The sequence below is a fragment of the Mytilus edulis genome, chromosome 5 (genome assembly GCF_963676685.1).
Source record: "Mytilus edulis chromosome 5, xbMytEdul2.2, whole genome shotgun sequence".
Lineage (NCBI taxonomy): Eukaryota > Metazoa > Mollusca > Bivalvia > Mytilida > Mytilidae > Mytilus > Mytilus edulis.
Window position 1 is genome coordinate 76,844,675 of NC_092348.1, and position 21,298 is coordinate 76,865,972.

The 21,298-nt window shown below is 32.6% G+C and overlaps 1 protein-coding gene across 1 annotated transcript in view; it reads left to right on the forward strand.

Moving 5' to 3' along the window:
* LOC139524476 (uncharacterized) overlaps positions 1-21,298 on the forward strand; it is a 52,347-nt gene that overhangs the window by 23,422 nt on the left and 7,627 nt on the right. Inside the window, exons 6-8 of the mRNA XM_071319263.1 lie at positions 17,702-18,031; positions 18,376-18,507; positions 20,770-20,806. Coding sequence (XP_071175364.1) covers positions 17,702-18,031; positions 18,376-18,507; positions 20,770-20,806 — 499 coding nt within the window. The remainder of the gene's footprint in view (positions 1-17,701; positions 18,032-18,375; positions 18,508-20,769; positions 20,807-21,298) is intronic.

Consider the following 21,298-nt stretch of genomic DNA (forward strand, 5'->3'; position numbering starts at 1 on the left):
CTAGCAGCGTACTACAGTACATGATATATAAGGCATGAAGATGTTATTGTTACAGATCAGCTAAATTATCTATAGTAAAGGATCCTACAAATTAATGTAAGATACAGTCACAGAAAATAATTATATTCATAAGTACGTCTGAGTCAGTGACAACCCTACAACAGATGTATCCATCGGATCGCCATCAATGATGGTGATACATGGCTGTGTACATAATGTATATACAACTCGTCTAAACATCAACCCAACAATGTTAGATCTGTAAATTTGCTTTCGCAAATTTTTGGTTCTTCCCTCGCCGGGATTCGAACCCATGCTACTGTGATATCGTGACACCAAATCGCCTGCACTGCAGCCGTCCCGCTAGACCACACGACCACCTGGGCTCTCAAAAAAAGAGCTTTCGGTGGGCATGTGTTACCTTTCCACGTCAGTTTTAATCTAGCGGCGTACTACAGTACATGATATATAAGGCATGAAGATGTTATTGTTACAGATCAGCTAAATTATCTATAGTAAAGGATCCTACAAATTAATGTAAGATACAGTCACAGAAAATAATTATATTCATAAGTACGTCTGAGTCAGTGACAACCCTACAACAGATGTATCCATCGGATCGCCATCAATGATGGTGATACATGGCTGTGTACATAATGTATATACAACTCGTCTAAACATCAACCCAACAATGTTAGATCTGTAAATTTGCTTTCGCAAATTTTTGGTTCTTCCCTCGCCGGGATTCGAACCCATGCTACTGTGATATCGTGACACCAAATCGCCTGCACTGCAGCCGTCCCGCTAGACCACACGACCACCTGGGCTCTCAAAAAAAGAGCTTTCGGTGGGCATGTGTTACCTTTCCACGTCAGTTTTAATCTAGCGGCGTACTACAGTACATGATATATAAGGCATGAAGATGTTATTGTTATAGATCAGCTAAATTATCTATAGTAAAGGATCCTACAAATTAATGTAAGATACAGTCACAGAAAATAATTATATTCATAAGTACGTCTGAGTCAGTGACAACCCTACAACAGATGTATCCATCGGATCGCCATCAATGATGGTGATACATGGCTGTGTACATAATGTATATACAACTCGTCTAAACATCAACCCAACAATGTTAGATCTGTAAATTTGCTTTCGCAAATTTTTGGTTCTTCCCTCGCCGGGATTCGAACCCATGCTACTGTGATATCGTGACACCAAATCGCCTGCACTGCAGCCGTCCCGCTAGACCACACGACCACCTGGGCTCTCAAAAAAAGAGCTTTCGGTGGGCATGTGTTACCTTTCCACGTCAGTTTTAATCTAGCGGCGTACTACAGTACATGATATATAAGGCATGAAGATGTTATTGTTACAGATCAGCTAAATTATCTATAGTAAAGGATCCTACAAATTAATGTAAGATACAGTCACAGAAAATAATTATATTCATAAGTACGTCTGAGTCAGTGACAACCCTACAACAGATGTATCCATCGGATCGCCATCAATGATGGTGATACATGGCTGTGTACATAATGTATATACAACTCGTCTAAACATCAACCCAACAATGTTAGATCTGTAAATTTGCTTTCGCAAATTTTTGGTTCTTCCCTCGCCGGGATTCGAACCCATGCTACTGTGATATCGTGACACCAAATCGCCTGCACTGCAGCCGTCCCGCTAGACCACACCACCACCTGGGCTCTCAAAAAAAGAGCTTTCGGTGGGCATGTGTTACCTTTCCACGTCAGTTTTAATCTAGAGGCGTACTACAGTACATGATATATAAGGCATGAAGATGTTATTGTTACAGATCAGCTAAATTATCTATAGTAAAGGATCCTACAAATTAATGTAAGATACAGTCACAGAAAATAATTATATTCATAAGTACGTCTGAGTCAGTGACAACCCTACAACAGATGTATCCATCGGATCGCCATCAATGATGGTGATACATGGCTGTGTACATAATGTATATACAACTCGTCTAAACATCAACCCAACATGTTAGATCTGTAAATTTGCTTTCGCAAATTTTTGGTTCTTCCCTCGCCGGGATTCGAACCCATGCTACTGTGATATCGTGACACCAAATCGCCTGCACTGCAGCCGTCCCGCTAGACCACACGACCACCTAGGCTCTCAAAAAAAGAGCTTTCGGTGGGCATGTGTTACCTTTCCACGTCAGTTTTAATCTAGCGGCGTACTACAGTACATGATATATAAGGCATGAAGATGTTATTGTTACAGATCAGCTAAATTATCTATAGTAAAGGATCCTACAAATTAATGTAAGATACAGTCACAGAAAATAATTATATTCATAAGTACGTCTGAGTCAGTGACAACCCTACAACAGATGTATCCATCGGATCGCCATCAATGATGGTGATACATGGCTGTGTACATAATGTATATACAACTCGTCTAAACATCAACCCAACAATGTTAGATCTGTAAATTTGCTTTCGCAAATTTTTGGTTCTTCCCTCGCCGGGATTCGAACCCATGCTACTGTGATATCGTGACACCAAATCGCCTGCACTGCAGCCGTCCCGTTCAATAAAATAAATTAAAATTGTTTCCTAATTACTTGCAAGTCCATGATTATTGACACTTGTTGCCAGGTTGAGTGCAGCTTTATTGTTATATTGTTATATTGTAATATAGAAATATACAGATACATTCCAATTGCAAACAGTTGAACCCGGTATGGAAGCAACCTAATATTATATAGCCATGATAGATGATAAGTTATAACATTTTATATGGATGTCATACATGATTAGTTCCAAAAATGAAATAAGACTTATATGGTTAGAAAATGGTTGTTTACATAACAATGCCAATATTTATTGTAACAGATTAAAAAGCTATATAGATATATGTGTAATGATGTGAAAAGAACAAATAGAATCCAGTTTAAAGAAATATTGTTTAATGCATAAATGGTGCAATGAACTATTAATCCAATGATTATGTGCCATCAATTACTATTGTTAAATAGTTCAGAGGTTGAGTTATGGTAAATAAAGAAATAAAGAAATCCATAGTCCTAATGTATATATTTTAGTAGTAGTAGTGATATATATTTAATGTTAAAGACTTAATTAAAAACTGTATGACATGAAATGTGCTGTTTGTAAATATAAACATGTTTGATAAGTTTATGTCTAATGATATGTTCATCCATATTATATTATTTATTATAACAGAAAAATAGTATTGTTGTCTGCTCTATGATCAGGTTGTTGTTGCTATGACATAATCCCAATTTCTATTCTGAATTTTTTATTGACATATGGTATTAAGAAAAAAAAAGATTAGATAATAAATATATTGTTAAAAGCAAATATAATGCAATGACATCTTAGCTTACTGTTAGGATATGTTATGTTATCTCTTAATAATATTTTATAGATTTTTGAACTAAAACTGTATGCAATGGACTTTTGTTTGAATATATATATGTAGACAAGATTGTAAATGCATTAATAGTGCTGTTCAAATTCCCAATGCATCTATACTAGTCACTACAATGTTAATGCCCTTTTTGCTAAGCCAATAGAGGCAGTCAATGTTGCAGTTGTCTGTCTGTTTGTAAGTCTCTGTTCATCTCGAAATTGATTTCCGTTCTTTAATATTAATATGGCTCAACTGAATGTTATTAAATAATTATCAGCCAAAAAACCAAGATAAATTTAAAATTTGGTTTGTGTCCCTCTAATAATAATAGTTTAATTTCCATTTATATGTAGAAATATATTTTTATAATTTTTATAACATTTCAAACTCTTATTTGCCGCAGACAAATGTAAATTAAAACACTACTTATTCTAAAGTGCTCATTCCCACCAAAAAAATAATCAAACACAAATTTGGATAGTTGTTTTTTAACTTTTCTAGAGACGTGTCCCATAGTAACATAATATGCAAGAAACACCACTGATACATTCCCAAATTATTTACTGTTTTATATATATAGTTTAGAGATATGTCCTATAATATAGAGATATGTACAACTACAAGTATATGCTATGCAATGTAATTAACTATTTGTAGTTTGATAAATGATTATCTTTTATGAATACTGTATATATGTTAGTCCAATGTATATATTTTTTGTTTGGCATTTTTTACTATTTATAATAGGAATAGATAGTCTATTAAACTGTATTAAATGGAAAAAGCATGAATTCAATTGATAATAAGATACTGAATCAAAATGTTTATATGTACCAGTTATGACATTTTTTAAAGTTATCTCATGGTCAAACCGAAGTTTGATTGTTACACATGTGATCCTTATAATCCATTTTTGAATATTAAGAGATTATTTAAATGCTTAATCAGCATATAGATAAATGATTCTAAAACATAACAGATATGTTAAATAAATAATAAAAATGGTTAAATGTAAAATAAAATAAAAATATTTTGGTATATGTTGGTATGTTAAGGAATATCAAATAGAAATTTACCAGTATTATAGGAAAAGATAGGTTCACGAGGGTTTAGAATGGCCCTTAATTGGTCGAGTAATCCCAAATAAATAGAAATGTTAGTGATATTCTATTAAGACTAAAAATATACTATTTTGGCACTTACAATTGAATATCTTGAAGCTTTGACCCCATATTTATACATTATTTGTATTTTCGATCAATTTTGTCTGAAATTTAAATGTTTTTTGCATAATTAATCATGGCTGCCATACAATTCCTAAAAGTTTTCATTTTGATGAATACCACATCAAATTATAATCTATTGGTTACAGAACATTTTGAATTGTAGGTGGTGCCCAAATTTTTCTAAAGCTTCCATGTCTGATAATTGTACCAAATCAATATATTTGATAAAATGGGACTAATTGGAGAATAAACTGTACTATTATGAAAGAACTGATTTATTGAGCGATAATATCTGAAATCAACCAATATACGAACCAAATTGTGAACTATTTGGAGTTAAATATTATAGAACGCTCTAGACTATAAATGAACTGTGTCCTCTCAATAAGTGATTTCACAATAACACATGTTAGAAAATAACACATTCACAGTACATTGTTAAAGATGAATTTATTCCAAGACTGACCAATGTTAATGATGTAATGAGATTATATATATACTGTTATATATTGTTTTATATTGTTACATATATAAATGAAAATTGAAACCAAATTGTTTTCATTATTTAAAATAGAGACACGAAAAGGGAGTTATGATTGGTAATCAGACAAAGAAACAAAATGATGAAAAAGAAATAAAGCTTACCATACAACATCTTTACTATCAGAACAAACTATACTAAAATCAGTTATAAATAGCCTATAGATATGAAATCAATATTTATAGAAAACTAAAAGCCACATCAATGTTCTAACAGAAAATCAAAAGATATATATATCAAAGAATTACAAGCCCTGTTTTACAGGCCTCTAATAAGAACGAGTGCATTGATATTGCAGTTGTGATCTAGCAGTTTTCATTTGACCACGTAAAATTTTATGGATAATTCACAAAAATTACTATCTACCTATAAGACGGTATCTTAATTATGATAGCAAATTGTTTAATGTGTACTATATTGTAAGGTGAACATCTGTCCAGCAGGTATTATATAAACACCTGTCATTTATCAATAATCCAACATAACATGAGGTCCTCTGATGTTCAGTACTTCAGTACTTTGATTTTACATTTGTTATTCCGGGAGTCAGGATGGCTCATTATCAAATAACAAAATTATCGGACCTCAATAACCAATATAATATCTGTTTACGAGTAGTTTTCATACCTCATACGACCTGTTTAACAAAAAATCTTTTGACCGCATCAATCTAAACTGCCTTTATTTACTTTTTCATTCTGCAAATCTTTATAGCTGCACAGTACTTCAGTTTTAATTTTAGGTCTAGAGAGACTGTAATATACAAGTAACAGCAATTTTGGAAAAAAAATGTAATTGTTCTCATCAATTTATAGTGCCAGCATGCAGGGGCAGCTAGATCCAGGCTGGGGTCCAACTATATGCTCCCATTCATATGCATTGATGTTAAAAAAAAATGGGGTTCCAACCCCTGGACCCCCTCCCCTTGATCCTCCAATGAGTATGTCCTTGTTTTATTCAAAATATTGAATCATAAACAAATATCAGTAGTTTTTATACTTCAGACTGAGTCGTGTAATAAAATCTTTTGACTGCATCAACCAAAACTTACCATATTTGCTTTTTATTATGTAAATCTATATAGCTGCACAGCAATTCAGTTATAATTTTAGTTCGAGAGGGACTGTAGTATATAAATAACTGCAATATTGGAAATCAATGACCACAATTTTTTTTCTCGCATTAATTGAGGGTGCCAGCATTTCCTATTTTTATTCAAAATATCGCATAAGGAAAAATTAACAGTAGTTTTCATACTTCAGACTGACTCATGTTACAAAATTGTTTGTCTGTATCAATCAAAACTGACCATATTTGACAGCATAACCAAAACTTACCATATTTGACCACATCAACCAAAACTGACCATATTTGCTCTTTTTTATACAACTCTTATAGTCGCATAGTAAATCTGTAATATTTTTATGTAAGGATGGAGTGTATAATCATTATAATACAAATGATCTATATTATAGGGTTATTGCATGAATATTGGGGAATATTGTTCCGAGTAGAATTTTATATTGCGCGTGCTTTAATTTTATATCAGGATGGATTGTTCAATATAAACATGATAAAGGAAAGCAACATTGGAAAACAAAATTATGCTCGCATCAGTTTAAAGTGCCAACATGTCCTCTTTTTAATCAAAATTTTGAATCGTAAACTAATTTCAGTAGTTTTGATATCTCAAACTGACTCATGGATATAACAAAATTATTTGTCTGCATCAACCAAAACCATGAAAATTGACCATATTTGACCGCATCAACCAAAACTGACCATATGTGACAGCATCAACCAAAACTTACCATATTTACAATTTATAATGTAAATCTTAATATAATATATATATATATATATATATAGCCGCATAGTAAATCACTTATACATGTAGTTACATATCACGATGGATTGTATAATTCAAATGAGAGCAATATTGTAACACATTGCCTAAAAAGAAATTTTCACATCAATTTAGAGTACCAGCAATTTTCTGCAAGTCCTCTTTTTATTCAAAATATTGAATTGTAAACAAATTTCAGTAGTTTCGATATACATGTATCAGACTGAGTCGTTTTAACAAAATTATTTGACCATATCAACCAAAACTGAACTTATTTAAACTTATCATGTAAATATATATGGCCTCATTGTAAACCAATAATATGTCTATGTCAGGACGGATCGTATGATAAAAATGACACCAACTTTGGAACACAATACACCTATATTGCTAATCCTGGCTGACCCGGCCTCTTGAACTTTTGAAGCATACAACAATCACTTTTCCATTCTGGCGTCAGATATTTTGTTTTATGATGTCAAATTTTTACGGGAACCTGTGTGATATCCAGTAATGGCAGACAAATAGCGGTAAGGTGTATTTATACCATATCTAAAAATTTAGCGCACCCTTATTTTCTCTCTGTATCCATAATAATGACCCGTCACTAAAGTGACTCTTTAAGTCAGTTAGTTTGTGATGGGTTTTTTTTTTAAACAAAACTATTTTACGGCATCATCCAACACTCACATGACTGATTCATATACTTTATTTTAAAATAAAAAGTACATGTATGGGAAGTTCTCTTCTTGGAATAGTATACTGTTAATATAATTTGAAGACAAATGGAAGAAGGTAAAGAAAAATGCATGATTTTGTTTGTAGCCGAACGTCCAGTGGCAAATGCTTCATTCATGTTCAGATGAGTATATTTTTCTGAGTTTCAGACTCCCAGATATCATTTATAATCGTTATGGATAAGTCTGGCTAAATTGACGAGATGGTGCAAATGTATATAGTTTTTTTTACGTTATAATACAACACTTTTATCATTAATATCCCATAATTCACCCCTTGTACAATTTTTGTATGAACATTTGTTAAAACAGAATCTTAAATGAATGTAAATCCAAGGCAAACAAGGTAAATTACGATTAAAATTCCATGAATTAAGTGCAGAGATATATTTATGACATGTATGAAGAGGCTGTTAAAAACGGTGAACGAAGAAACGTAAACAATGATGTTTCCTATGCAATCTTATAAAAATATTTCTCCGATGAGTTGGATAACCTCCTATTCACTTCAATATTTGTACATGTAACGTATTATCAGAAAGAAATATAGAAAATCTGCTATTATATAGCAAAGTAATTGGAAGTGATTTATTTCTTCTAAATTCTAAAGTGCCCTTACTGCAGTGACGTCAGTTTAGAACTGTTCTACAGTCCTGACTGATTTAGTCAGTTCTGCTGACAGTTCTACGGTTAGAACTGATTTGGACAGTTCTACCTAGAACTGATTTAGACAGTTCTACCCTAGAACTGATCCTGACAGTTCTACATAGAACTGATTTAGTCAGTTCTACCTAGAACTGATTTAGTCAGTTCTACCTAGAACTGATTCTGACAGTTCTACTTATAACAGTTCTAGGGTAGAACTGTTCAAGGTAGAACTGTTCTAGGACAGGTTAGAACAGTTCTATGACAGTTCTCCTGACAGTTCTAATGAGAGGTTAGACGTAATCTCCACTGTATGTCTAGGGAATTACGGGAAAGTAAAAACGTTAACTATAAACAATTGCATTGTGTGGGAATGTCTAGCCCTAATGTTACGGAGGATGTGTTCAGTTTGGAGAAGGAGATGACTCCAGTGAAGTCAAGAAGACTACAGAAAGTGGAGGAAATTGAGTCGGAGTTCGACAGCAATGACAGTGGTGAAAGCAGCGAGGAAGATGAGGAGTTGCAGAGGTTAAAGAAGGAGTTGGCGAAAGTAAAGCGGAAAAAGAAGGAACAAAAGTTGCAGGAGAAGAAAGAAAAGATCAGGAAGGAAATAGAGAAGGAGAAAACGGAGAAACAAAAAGGTACTGCTAAAATAGATGATTCTCTTAACATTAATTCTTTAAGAAAATGTCCTTCAATTAAGAAAAAGGCAGAATCGGCTGTTAAGAAAATTTTAGAAATTGATTCAGATGATTCGTCTGATGAAAGTGTGGATACCACGTCTAGCTGTGAGTCCGATGAATTAAATAATTCTATGAAAAAAAATCCAAAAGACACAAAAACACAAAAACAAAAGCAAGAAAAAGTCTGGTATATTTGATCATCCGTCTGATGAAGTAGTAAAAAAGCAATTGTGGCCGCAATCAAAATTGCAGTTTGAATATGCGGGGTCTAAAATCCATTTTGATGATCTTGAGTTTAACTTCGTTGTGGCTGGAGAATTATAAAAAATAGGCGATGTCGAAGGAATTGGTAGAACAAAGCTGTTGAAAAAAATTGCGTATTATACAGAATTGTATGAGTGGAAGGGTCTGAAAAAAATGTATGCTCATATAATAAGGCAGATTGAACATGGTTTGGCTGATTGGTCCAAAGATTTCAGTGAGATTGAAACTCCCATTTTGATTAAATATGTAAAATCAGATGTCAAGTCTAAAAAATCTATTCAGTATGGGGAAAACAAAAAACCAGTAAAGAAAGAAGAGAATGTGTTTTATTGTTCGCATTTTCAAAGGAAAAAATGTGTGCATAATGATTCACATTATGTCTCGATGGCATTGTAGTCATAAATACAGAAAGTTATTTAAGTCAGCTATTTCAGTAGATAGATATGAAGAGGTACCAGTTCTCATGACAGATTTTTCATTTTTAAATAATTGGTAATTAATTTTACAGAGTTAGAGGTTCTGCGGTTTCAATGTAAAGATTCTGCTAAACATGCTTTTGCGGAGAGTACTTATAAAAATAAGAAAACTCAGTTAGAATCATATTTGATGTTTTGTATATATTTTGAACTTATTCCTGTCCTGCTACAGTTCATGTTTTGACACTATATGCACAGTTTCTAAGTAGAAGTTTTAAATCTGTTGACTCTATAAAGAATTATATTAGTTCAGTAAGATATCTGCATTTATTGTTAGATTTAGAATATCCACAGTTTGAAGCTTTTCATTTGAGATTAGTATTAAGAGGTTTATGTAGAATTAAGGCACATTGTCTAAAACAGGCCTTGCCAATTACTCCTCACATTTTACTTCAAATTTATAAGAAGCTGGATATGAATAGTGCATATGATGCTACTATATGGTGTTTATTTTTACATGCCTTTTTTCTAATGTTTAGAAAATCTAATTTGGTGCCAGACTCCATTTCTACTTATCATAATAAGCAGCTTTGTAGGGATAGTATTATTTACGATTGTAAGCGTAAGCTATTATTGATAAGTGTTAAATGGTCGAAAACCATTCAGTTTGGTGAGAGAGAATTATTGATACCTTTAGTCTCGATACCAGATTCTCCATTGTGTCCCGTTCAAGCTTTTTTGAATATGAAGTCTTTAGTTTGTACTTCTGATAAGAGTCCAGCTTATTGTTTTATAAAACATAAATTATGTGTACCTGTCACGTATAGACAATTTCAGACAATATTGAGACAGTTAATTACTGAGATTGGTTTAGATGCTTGTTCATATTCTACACATAGTTTTAGCCGAGGGGGGCTAGCTGGGCTTTTGCAGCCGAAGTAACTACTGAATTAATTCAATTGTACGGAGATTGGAAAAGCGATGCTTACAAGAGATATTTAAGATTTTCATTAGATGATAAGATTTCAGTAGCAGAAAAGATGACGGCACATATTTCAGATGTTTTATTATAAATTTTTACAGGGAATTTCTTTGAAAAAAGGGCGACCATTGTGTCAGCGTCTTATAGCTAAATATGTTACTGGAATAGATGGGTGTACAACTCAGGCCTTTCCTGGTGCCACTATTGGTCGTCTTACTGAGTTAATTTCATCTGAGAAAGTAGATTTAATTTCATTAGATTTCGTTATAGTTCATGTTGGTACTAATAATATTTCTTCGTCTCAATCCGTAGATACTATTATGTCATATTTCGGAGATTTAATTCACAAGTTAAAAAAGATGACATTTGCTAAGTTGATATTTACTTCTATTCTTCCTAGACCAGTTGATCACATGAAAACTGGAGCTAAAGATAATAAAGTTAATACTGAGTTAAAAAGATTGTGTAAAAGAAATAATTTATTATATTGTAATTTGTATAGGAGTTTCTTACTCGACAATATTCCAGATTCTTCCTTATTTGCTCCGAGAGATGGGCTTCATTTAAATTTTGCTGGTACAGAACTTTTCAGAAAAAAGATAATCAATATTATTAAGCATCAGAGTATATAAATTGTAATGTGTTACAATTGTGTTTTTTATTTACTTCATACATGTATATTGTTTACTGTAATTATTCTTTTTTCTCTTTTCAGAGAACTTGCATCCTGAATATGATGCTGGTTTTCCTCTAACTACTCAAGATCTACATTTATTTTGAGTTGGTTTGCTGTTTTGTCCTTTCATTATCTATACACATTTTGAAAGGATGGAGCTTATTTGAAGTGAGAAAAAAGAGTGATGATAGTATGTTTGGTTTTTATCATCATTAGCTGTTTTGATAGTTATTATTTTATCTTTAATATTTTATTTTTTTTTGGCGGCCTTGCAGGCTTGGCGGATGTTTGCCAAAAAATTTGGTTGAAAAAAAACAGTTGTTGGCATGACACGGGTTATGTTCTTCTCATATATTTTATGATAAAATTGAGAAAGGAAATGGTGAATATGTCAAAGCGACAACCACCCGACCATAGAGCAAACAACAGCCGAAGGCAACCAATGGGTCTTCAATGTAGCGAGGATTCCCGCACCCGTAGGTGTCCTTCAGCTGGCCCCTAAAATATGCATAATAGTACAGTGATAATGGACGTCATACTAAACTCCGAATTATACACAAGAAACTAAAATTTAAAATCATACAAGACTAACAAAGGCCAGGGGCTCCTGACTTGGGACAGGCGCAAAATTGCGGCGGGGTTAAACATGTTTATGAGATCTCAACCCTCCCCCTATACCTCTAGCCAATGTAGAAAAGTAAAAGAATAACAATACGCACATTAAAATTCAGTTCAAGAGAAGTCCGAGTCTGATGTCAAAAGATGTAACAAAAGAAAATAAATAAAATGACAATACTACATAAATAACAACAGACTACTAGCAGTTAACTGACAAGCCAGCTCCAGACCTCAATTAAACTGATTGAAAGATTATGTCTTCATCATATGAATATCAGGTACAATCCCTCCCGTTAGGGGTTTAGTATCATACTATCATAAAATATATGAGAAGAACATAACCCGTGTCATGCCAACAACTGTTTTTTCAGAAATAAATGTGTTTAGTTCCGATGCAAAGACCCTATCAGTGAATCAATGTTAAAGCCAAAATATGCAATCTTTAATGACCTGACAACAGTATCGTAACTATATCCCCTTTTAATAAGTCTATTTAAAGGTTTTATTAGTTTCTGAGGAGAATACTGACATTTTTGTGCTTTATAAAGAATATTTCCATAAAATTTTGGATGTGAAATACCTGAACGTATAAGATGTCTGCATGTTGAGTTATATTTACGAATTATTTCCTTATACCGGTGATAAAATTTAGTAAATGTTTTGACCAGTTTGTGATATCGAAAACCCTGGTGTAATAATTTTTCAGTAATACATAAATTTCTCTCGCTAAAATCTAATACATTGTTACATACACGAGCGAATCGTACAAGTTGAGATATATAAACACCATAAGATGGTGACAAGGGAACGTCACCATCTAAAAATGGATAATTAACAATAGGAAATGAAAAATCATCTCTTTTATCATAAATTTTTGTATTAAGCTTCCCGTTTATGATATAGATATCAAGATCGAGGAAAGGGCAGTGGTCATTGTTATCATTAGCTTTATTTAAAGTAAGTTCTACAGGATAAATTTCTTTAGTATACATACTGAAGTCGTCATTATTTAGAGCCAATATATCATCCAAATATCTAAAAGTATTGTTAAATTTTTGTATCAAATGTTGTTTTGATGGGTCTTTGCTAATTTTAGTCATAAATTGTAACTCATAACAATACAAAAACAGGTCCGCAATAAGTGGTGCACAGTTAGTCCCCATTGGAATTCCAATAACTTGACGATATACGGAATCTCCAAAGCGAACAAAAATGTTATCAAGTAAAAATTCAAGTGCATAAATAGTATCAAAGCATGTCCAATTGACATAGTTCTTTTGTTTATTGCTACTAAAAAATGATCTAAAAGAGTTTGAACATATGTACTCGCATTCCGACTTTTTAAATGCCCAGTTAATTAGGGATGTGAATTTTTTCTTAATAAGAATATGAGGTAAAGTGGTATATAGGGTAGAAAAATCAAAACTTTGAACAGATTCAAAATCACCAATATATGCATGCAATTTATCAAGTACTTCCAACGAGTTTTTGACACTCCAAAAGTAATTAATTCCACTATTTTCAAAGGCCTTATTTGAACAATTTATTATCAGGTTTTTTATTGTACCAAGTGTACTAGTAAGTAAAACAGACAATTTAGTAGTTGAACAATGGCTGGAAGATGAAATAAATCTATATTTGTAAGGTTTTTTGTGCAGCTTCGGAAGCCAGTACATAGTTGGGACTTTCATTGTGTTTGGTTCTGCTTGTAAAGAAGTAGCTAAAAGTTTATGTTTGTTACAGATGTCGTTTTCTGAAAATGAAGTCAGTTGGAATGTTGGTGAATTCGTGATTTCCTTTTGCAGAACCTCTATATAAAATTTACGTCAAACAATAATGATATTATTAGCAGCTTTATCAGCCGGGACAAAAACAAATTCCTTGGCTAGTTCTGTTAGTTTATTTTTGATACGCGAAATAGGGTTTTTATAGTTTTTGTTGAGGGTAAAATGTTCTTTAAAATGTTGTATTCGAATATCAACTATCTTCATTACTGAATTAAAAAAAGAGTCCAAAGATTTTTTGTCAGCTTTTTCCCGTTTTACCCATTTCAAACAGTAGGCGCGGAGTGAGTCGTTGATGATATTACGACACTCATTCCAGTTAATAGTTGACGGGGGACGATATTTAGGTCCTTTACTGAGGAATGATTTTAACTCTCGGTCGCGAACGATGTTAAGGTCTCCTGTTATAACATGGGAAATTGGTCCATAGGTGTATTCTGAATTACTGCAATTACACGACATAGGTGTATTTTCAGTGATATTTACATCTTTACACAATTGGCTATAATTAAACACATATTTTCGGGTAGATTTCTTGTAAATATAACAAATGAGAGGGAGTTCAGTATTATCAAAATATCCAGGAATTTGGTCTTTAACAGAATGGTCGTTAAAAATACCGGCAATATTTACAAAATCAAAACCTTTATTGACATACTTTATTTTAATAAAATGTTTTTTATGATCTTCAGGGCGATCAATTTTTGGAAACAGTTTAGAATAACAATATGCCATTATAATTTGGACAATTTCATACTTAGGACTGTAATATGAAATTGTGTTGCAATCCTCTAAAATTTTATTTAATCTATTTATAGGTAAAGAACAAAGCTTGGTTAACAGATAATGTCTGCCGTTGTTTTTTGAAATGGAAATTAGGTCCGAAATATTTGTATGGTTGGTCCTAAATTTTCTTTGATTGCGATTTTTTCTGCGTCCATGAGAACGATTTTTACGAACAGTTTTAGAAACTATATCCAAAATGTTAACAGAATCGGTTCTTGATATATTGCCAATTCCCATGATATTATCATTAAGACCGAGAGGGTAGACTGTCTGTAATTTTTTAATCCAATTTAATTCATTTATTTTTCGTGATCGTACAAACTTGGAATGAGATTCACCAGGCTGCTTATTTACTACTTCTAAAGGTTGAACTGTTAAATATTTAATAGGATGACTGTGCTTCTTAAGATGTTGATAAATGATACTTTTGAATTTATTGGGTCTTTTAAAACGATACAGGTGTTCTTGCGTGCGTTTAGATAAATATCGCCCAGTTTCACCTACGTACTGAATACCGCATCCCGGTTTGTTTCATGTGAGTAAATAAATAATACTGTTTGTTTTTCAAGTAATATCAGTTTCAAAATTTAGAGAAAATGTGCGACCATTAAATGTGGACCTTACTGTATTGTTGGTGGAAAGACGGGGACACGTAAGTCATTTTTTGGCATGACACTTATCGATAGAAGGGTAACCACGATTTTTATTGTTAAAAACGTTAGCTATGGTAGTATTTTTAGATAAGCGATTCTGAAGATTGAGACGTGTAGATACCCTTTGAACGAGTTTAGTATTTAATATTTTTCCATTTCTAAGCTTCATATTTGTTTTTTGGTATGTAGATTTATTACAAAGGAGCAAAGACTGGCGTCCAGAATATGAACCATCACACAGTAGATTAAATTGTGTAAAAATGATAAAACTGTTCGGCTCAAGACGTCAAATGCTTATTGTCATAAGTTACCCGACAAATTTAACAAAAGATAGGGTATATCAAGGTAGCGACTGACGTCTGACTAAATAGATGAATGGGGCTGAATATTAAAATACTACTTTTTGATAGATATTCCTAAAGTAATGAACATAGAGAAGTTCTCGCTCGGACACACACTCCATAATCTAGTATAATATAAGAGCATAAACCTTAAGCACGGGATAGTATGATACTAAACCCCTAACGGGAGGGATTGTACCTGATATTCATATGATGAAGACATAATCTTTCAATCAGTTTAATTGAGGTCTGGAGCTGGCATGTCAGTTAACTGCTAGTAGTCTGTTGTTATTTATGTATTATTGTCATTTTATTTATTTTCTTTTGTTACATCTTTTGACATCAGACTCGGACTTCTCTTGAACTGAATTTTAATGTGCGTATTGTTATTCTTTTACTTTTCTACATTGGCTAGAGGTATAGGGGGAGGGTTGAGATCTCATAAACATGTTTAACCCCGCCGCAATTTTGCGCCTGTCCCAAGTCAGGAGCCTCTGGCCTTTGTTAGTCTTGTATGATTTTAAATTTTAGTTTCTTGTGTATAATTCGGAGTTTAGTATGACGTCCATTATCACTGTACTATTATGCATATTTTAGGGGCCAGCTGAAGGACACCTACGGGTGCGGGAATTCTCGCTACATTGAAGACCCATTGGTTGCCTTCGGCTGTTGTTTGCTCTATGGTCGGGTGGTTGTCGCTTTGACATATTCACCATTTCCTTTCTCAATTTTATTATGTATTTTCATTTGTGTATTTAATTATTTATGATATATTGTAATTTGTAATATATTGAAAAAATATTTATATCAGGCAATACAAATTATACCTATTGACTTCCTTTTATTTCACCCACTTGATAATTGGTTTAATTTAAGATTTAAATTATTTAATTAGCAAAACAGTGAAATTTATATTTTACACCTCAGTAATCACACTGGTTCAAACTAGATTATCGTTAGTATAAACTCTTGCATTAAATTTACTCACTATATTATTTCGCTCTTTTTATTGGATATAAACTTTTCCTTTGTTGTTAATTGTTTATTTATACTATTGCAAAGTGTTTTCTTTACATTTTTGAATTTGATATTACGTTGAAATTAGCCACCCTCCCTCCCTCTTAATTTTTTTTTCCTTTTATAAATTTATAGCGGCGGATGTTTGCCAAAAAATTTGGTTATATATCTTTGTTGATGTATTTTCATTTGTGTATTTAATTATTTATGATATATTGTATTTTGTAATATATTGAAAAAAATATTTATATCAGGCAATACAAATTATACCTATTGACTTCCTTTTATTTCACCCACTTGATAATTTAATTTCTACCGAAAAATAAATCAATAACAATGGGGCATTTATTCAATACATTTGGTACAAATTTCCTTCGTCAATGTGTTTTTCTATAGAATTAATGATGACTCGCATTAATCCATCAATCACGCAATCGGCACACATATGCAGATGTAAGGTAACGGAATCTGCCGAGGTTTGCCGATTGCTGTTTCCTAATAATTTATCACATCTTTCGATTTCTTCATTTATTTCCGTAATCCCGAAAGCAACCGAGAATGACAATATCGTAGGGCACCACACGTGTGTAAATAACGTGCCATGTTTCAAGCTAATTAACATGTCATTAAATTGCGCGCGGCATTGCAGATGAAACGTTTGAAGTCGGGTCGTAGTAGTTCCTGTCAATATAATACTTCCATGGTTATAAAGAGTTACAAAAAATGAAACAGTTTGATTCAATAACAATATCAAAATAAAGCATGACAATGAAATGAAGACATCCATCACAATCTTTCTGCATTAGAAAGTCGAAATGACATTTGTTCAATAGGAATGAAAAAAAATGTTGAGTTTTCTCTAATTCGTGAAGTGTTTTAAAAACCTTCATAAACAACACTTATTTATCTTAAAAATAATAAGTTGCGTCATGTCGTCGTAACGTTTTATTAAATTTACCTTTTTAAGACAACCAACAGAATTGTAAGTTTCAATTGTTAATATATCTTGGTTGGTAACCAATTAAGAATATTTGTATAATTTAATCCGATTATAATTTTTGTATCTATCAAGTGTATCCACTTACCTCTAATACGCCAAGTATACAGAAACCAGACCCTCCAACAAATGTATCCGCTGTTTGCAAGGAAACATATATGACCGTGTTTTGGAGACCAGGGTTTAATGGATGTTATACTCAATTATTTAAAGTAGTGATACTGAATAACCAGACAAACCAAACCACTTCTTCTCCCTTTATATCTGATCAAGGAGAAACAGAAATAATGAAGGTTGTTTTTGATTCACTTAGTTCCAAAACATTATATATTGTTTCTATGCAAGCCATCAATAAACTTGGAACAGTGGAATACGATGGAGACGTACACTGCACGACAATATCAGGTACGACACGACATTTTTTTTGCAAAAAGTTAAAGATACTAGGATATCAATGTGTTAGCAAGACGGGCATATTGTCTAAACAAGCCTCGTCATCTTGTTAAAAAATTCCTTAATACCGTCATCATTCTCCAAAATTCCTTAATACAATTGGCTTATCCGGCTCAAACTATCTAAAAATAATTGTATTCTTCGAAGTATATTCCATCTTTTGTAGTAGTTTTATCTGCACCTCCCTTTCCAATTTTAACTTAAGAATTTTTTTTAAATATATTTCATCATTGTGTACATAAATGTATCGTATACCTAAATAAAGTAAAATCTTCTGAAGTATTTTTCAATTTAAGCTCCAAAATCTGGCCAATCAGATATGATTTCGGCTGCAGGGATCGGAGCAGGCATCGGATCAGCTGTAATAATATTGGTATTAACAAGTCTTGTGGTATTTTTTTACAAGAAAAGAATAAATAAAAAGAAAGGTTAGTATAATAAATTTTTAATGTCTCTAATTGAATATGTTAAATGTTTTGACATTATAAAAATATCTAATTCTACTAGGTTATTTTTATTCCCTTCTCGTTATAAATTTCCTCTGATTTCGTCATTTTTCAAAATGCAATATATATATATATATTATATATATATATATATATGAATTAATTACATCAGTCAATCTGTAGCTCAAAATAAAAATAGTCATTGAATCATTTTATATTAAACTTGATACTTCTAAAAAGACTTATCAACATGAAAAACGCATGAAGTGGAGTTATTATATACTTTTGCTTACCCGTCTGTAAGATCTGAAATCGTCCCTATTTCTTAGAGGGGGTCGTGTTGCTCAGTATTTTAATTTTCTACATGGTATTTTGTGTACTGTTATTTCTTTTTGACTTTTTTTCCTCAACTTATATTACAAATGATATTCAAATGCCTTGATAACAATGAAATCGGCTGTAGCCGCATTTAATGTTTTAAATGTAATACTAGTATAGTGAACGATACAATGCAATCCTGGTATCTACGATGAGTTTATTTATATGCAAAAGAGGGAAGAAAGATACCAAAGGGACAGTCAAACTCATAAATCTAAAATAAACTGACAACGCCATGGTTAAAAATGAAAAAGACAAACAATTGTACACATGACACAACATAGAAAACTAAAGAATAAACAACAGGAACCCCACCAAAAACTAGGGGTGATCTCAGGTGCTCCGGAAGGGTAAGCAGATCCTGCTCTACATGTGGCACCCGTTGTGTTGCTTATGTGATAACAAATCTGGTAAATAGTCTAATTCGGTAGGTCACATTCATGAAAGGGAAGGGGATTGTAGTTACGACGTAAGGAACATATCCGATATCATTTGTGAAACGTTCAACCAACTCGTGATGGCGTCCGTAAAATTTACGAAGGGATGATTTCAACTTCACCATTTGGAACTCTTGGTTTAATAGCTTCCTTGTGAGCAGCAACCCTCTATCAAGAAAATCATGATAGGAAATGCAAGCACGGGAATATCGTATCAATTGGGAGATATGCAGGTGCTGCTGGAATGTTGCTACTTAGAAATGGAAAGTTCACAATTGCAAAGCTGAAATCATCTCTTTTGTCGTAAAGTTTTGTTTTCAACCGAACCTCATTGTCAATTTCTAGATGTAAGTCAAGATATGAGGCCAACTTAACTGTATATCTAGTACCCTTTATCTCTAGTTCGATGGGATAGATGCGTTCCACATAGTCACCAAATTTTGAATTATTTAGTGAAAGAACATCATCTATATGGCGGAAAGTAGAGTTAAAGGATATTGCTAACTTCTTATCTTTCTTCCTAAGAAGTTCCTGCATGAAGTCAGCCTCATAATAATAAAGAAACAAGTCGGCAAGTAGAGGGGCACAGTTTGTTCCCATTTGGATGCCGACAGTCTGTTGAAAAACACGTCCTCCGAACGTTGCGAATATGTTGTCATTCAAGAAATCAAGCATTTTGATAATATCGGTTTCAGAGAATTTTTTGTTTGAATCAGAGTGATTCTTTACAAAGTATGATTTATCCCTCCCTAAGACAAGATACTTGTATCTACGTTGGCCATTCTTTTTTATGAAGCAAAGTAATACCAACTCTTTCAATTTGTCTTTTAGTTTGGAATGTGGAATACTTGTGTACAGAGTAGAAAAGTCAAATGTTTTAATACTGTTACAAGATGAAAGAGAGTTAGATTGTATGTACTCTAAAAGATTTTTGGAATTTTTAAGTATCCACATCTGATTCACACTTATGTAGTTTAGGTATCCAATACAGTGATGAAAGATCCAGTTCTTCATCTTTAGTTAGAATTCCGAAGGAACATAGAACAGACCTATGAATATCCAGGATTTCCTCTTTGGTAAGTGTCGTCAGGGTATATGTTGAGTTTCCAAGTGAATTGTCAATACCTAATTCGTTTATCAAGCAGTTAATGTAATGAGTTTTACACACAAAAACGATGTTGTTTGGGGATTATCTGCGGGGACAACAACATATTTGTCATGTAGGTAGGATATGTGTTTTGCAACATATAGGTCTTTAAAGATTGATTGACGTAGTATCAAAGTATCTTTCACTCGAAAATGAAGAACTTGAAATTTGCTGATAAAACCTTCTTCTGTATTATTTTTTGTAGATTTTTTAGTCAATAAGGCAAATTTATAACATTTTAAATACAAATTTGAAAATGTGTATGGCATTTTTTTTATTCAGAACCAAATTCAATGTACCAAGCAACTGAAAATTCAAGGTAAGCATGACGTTATATTCTTCAAAGGCTTTCAACAGGTCCTAATATATTTCGAAGATATGTAAATGCCTTACAGTATCTTCAAATGTATGCGGTTTTTGTTTGCTCTGACATGGCAGTTGTAAATATAATGGAATTTGATGCAACTATCATACAAGTGGGAGGTTTAGATCTATTAAAGCAGGTCCAATCCAACATTTTCTACATTGAAAATGCCTGTACCAAGTCAGAAATAAACCAGTTGTTGTTCATTCGTTTTATGTTTTATCATTTAATCTTGCCATTTGATTAACGACTTTCCGTTTTGAATTTTCCTCGGAGTTTTTTTTTTCAAATGTATGCGTTCATTTGCTCTGACATGACCTTTACATATCCGATGGTAAGCTATATTATATAAAAACTCATTACCACTTTTTAAATCTCATCAATCGACTAAAAAGAGAAAAAGAAAGAACAAATTCAAACTTAAGGAATCCGAAAGAAGAGTAACCA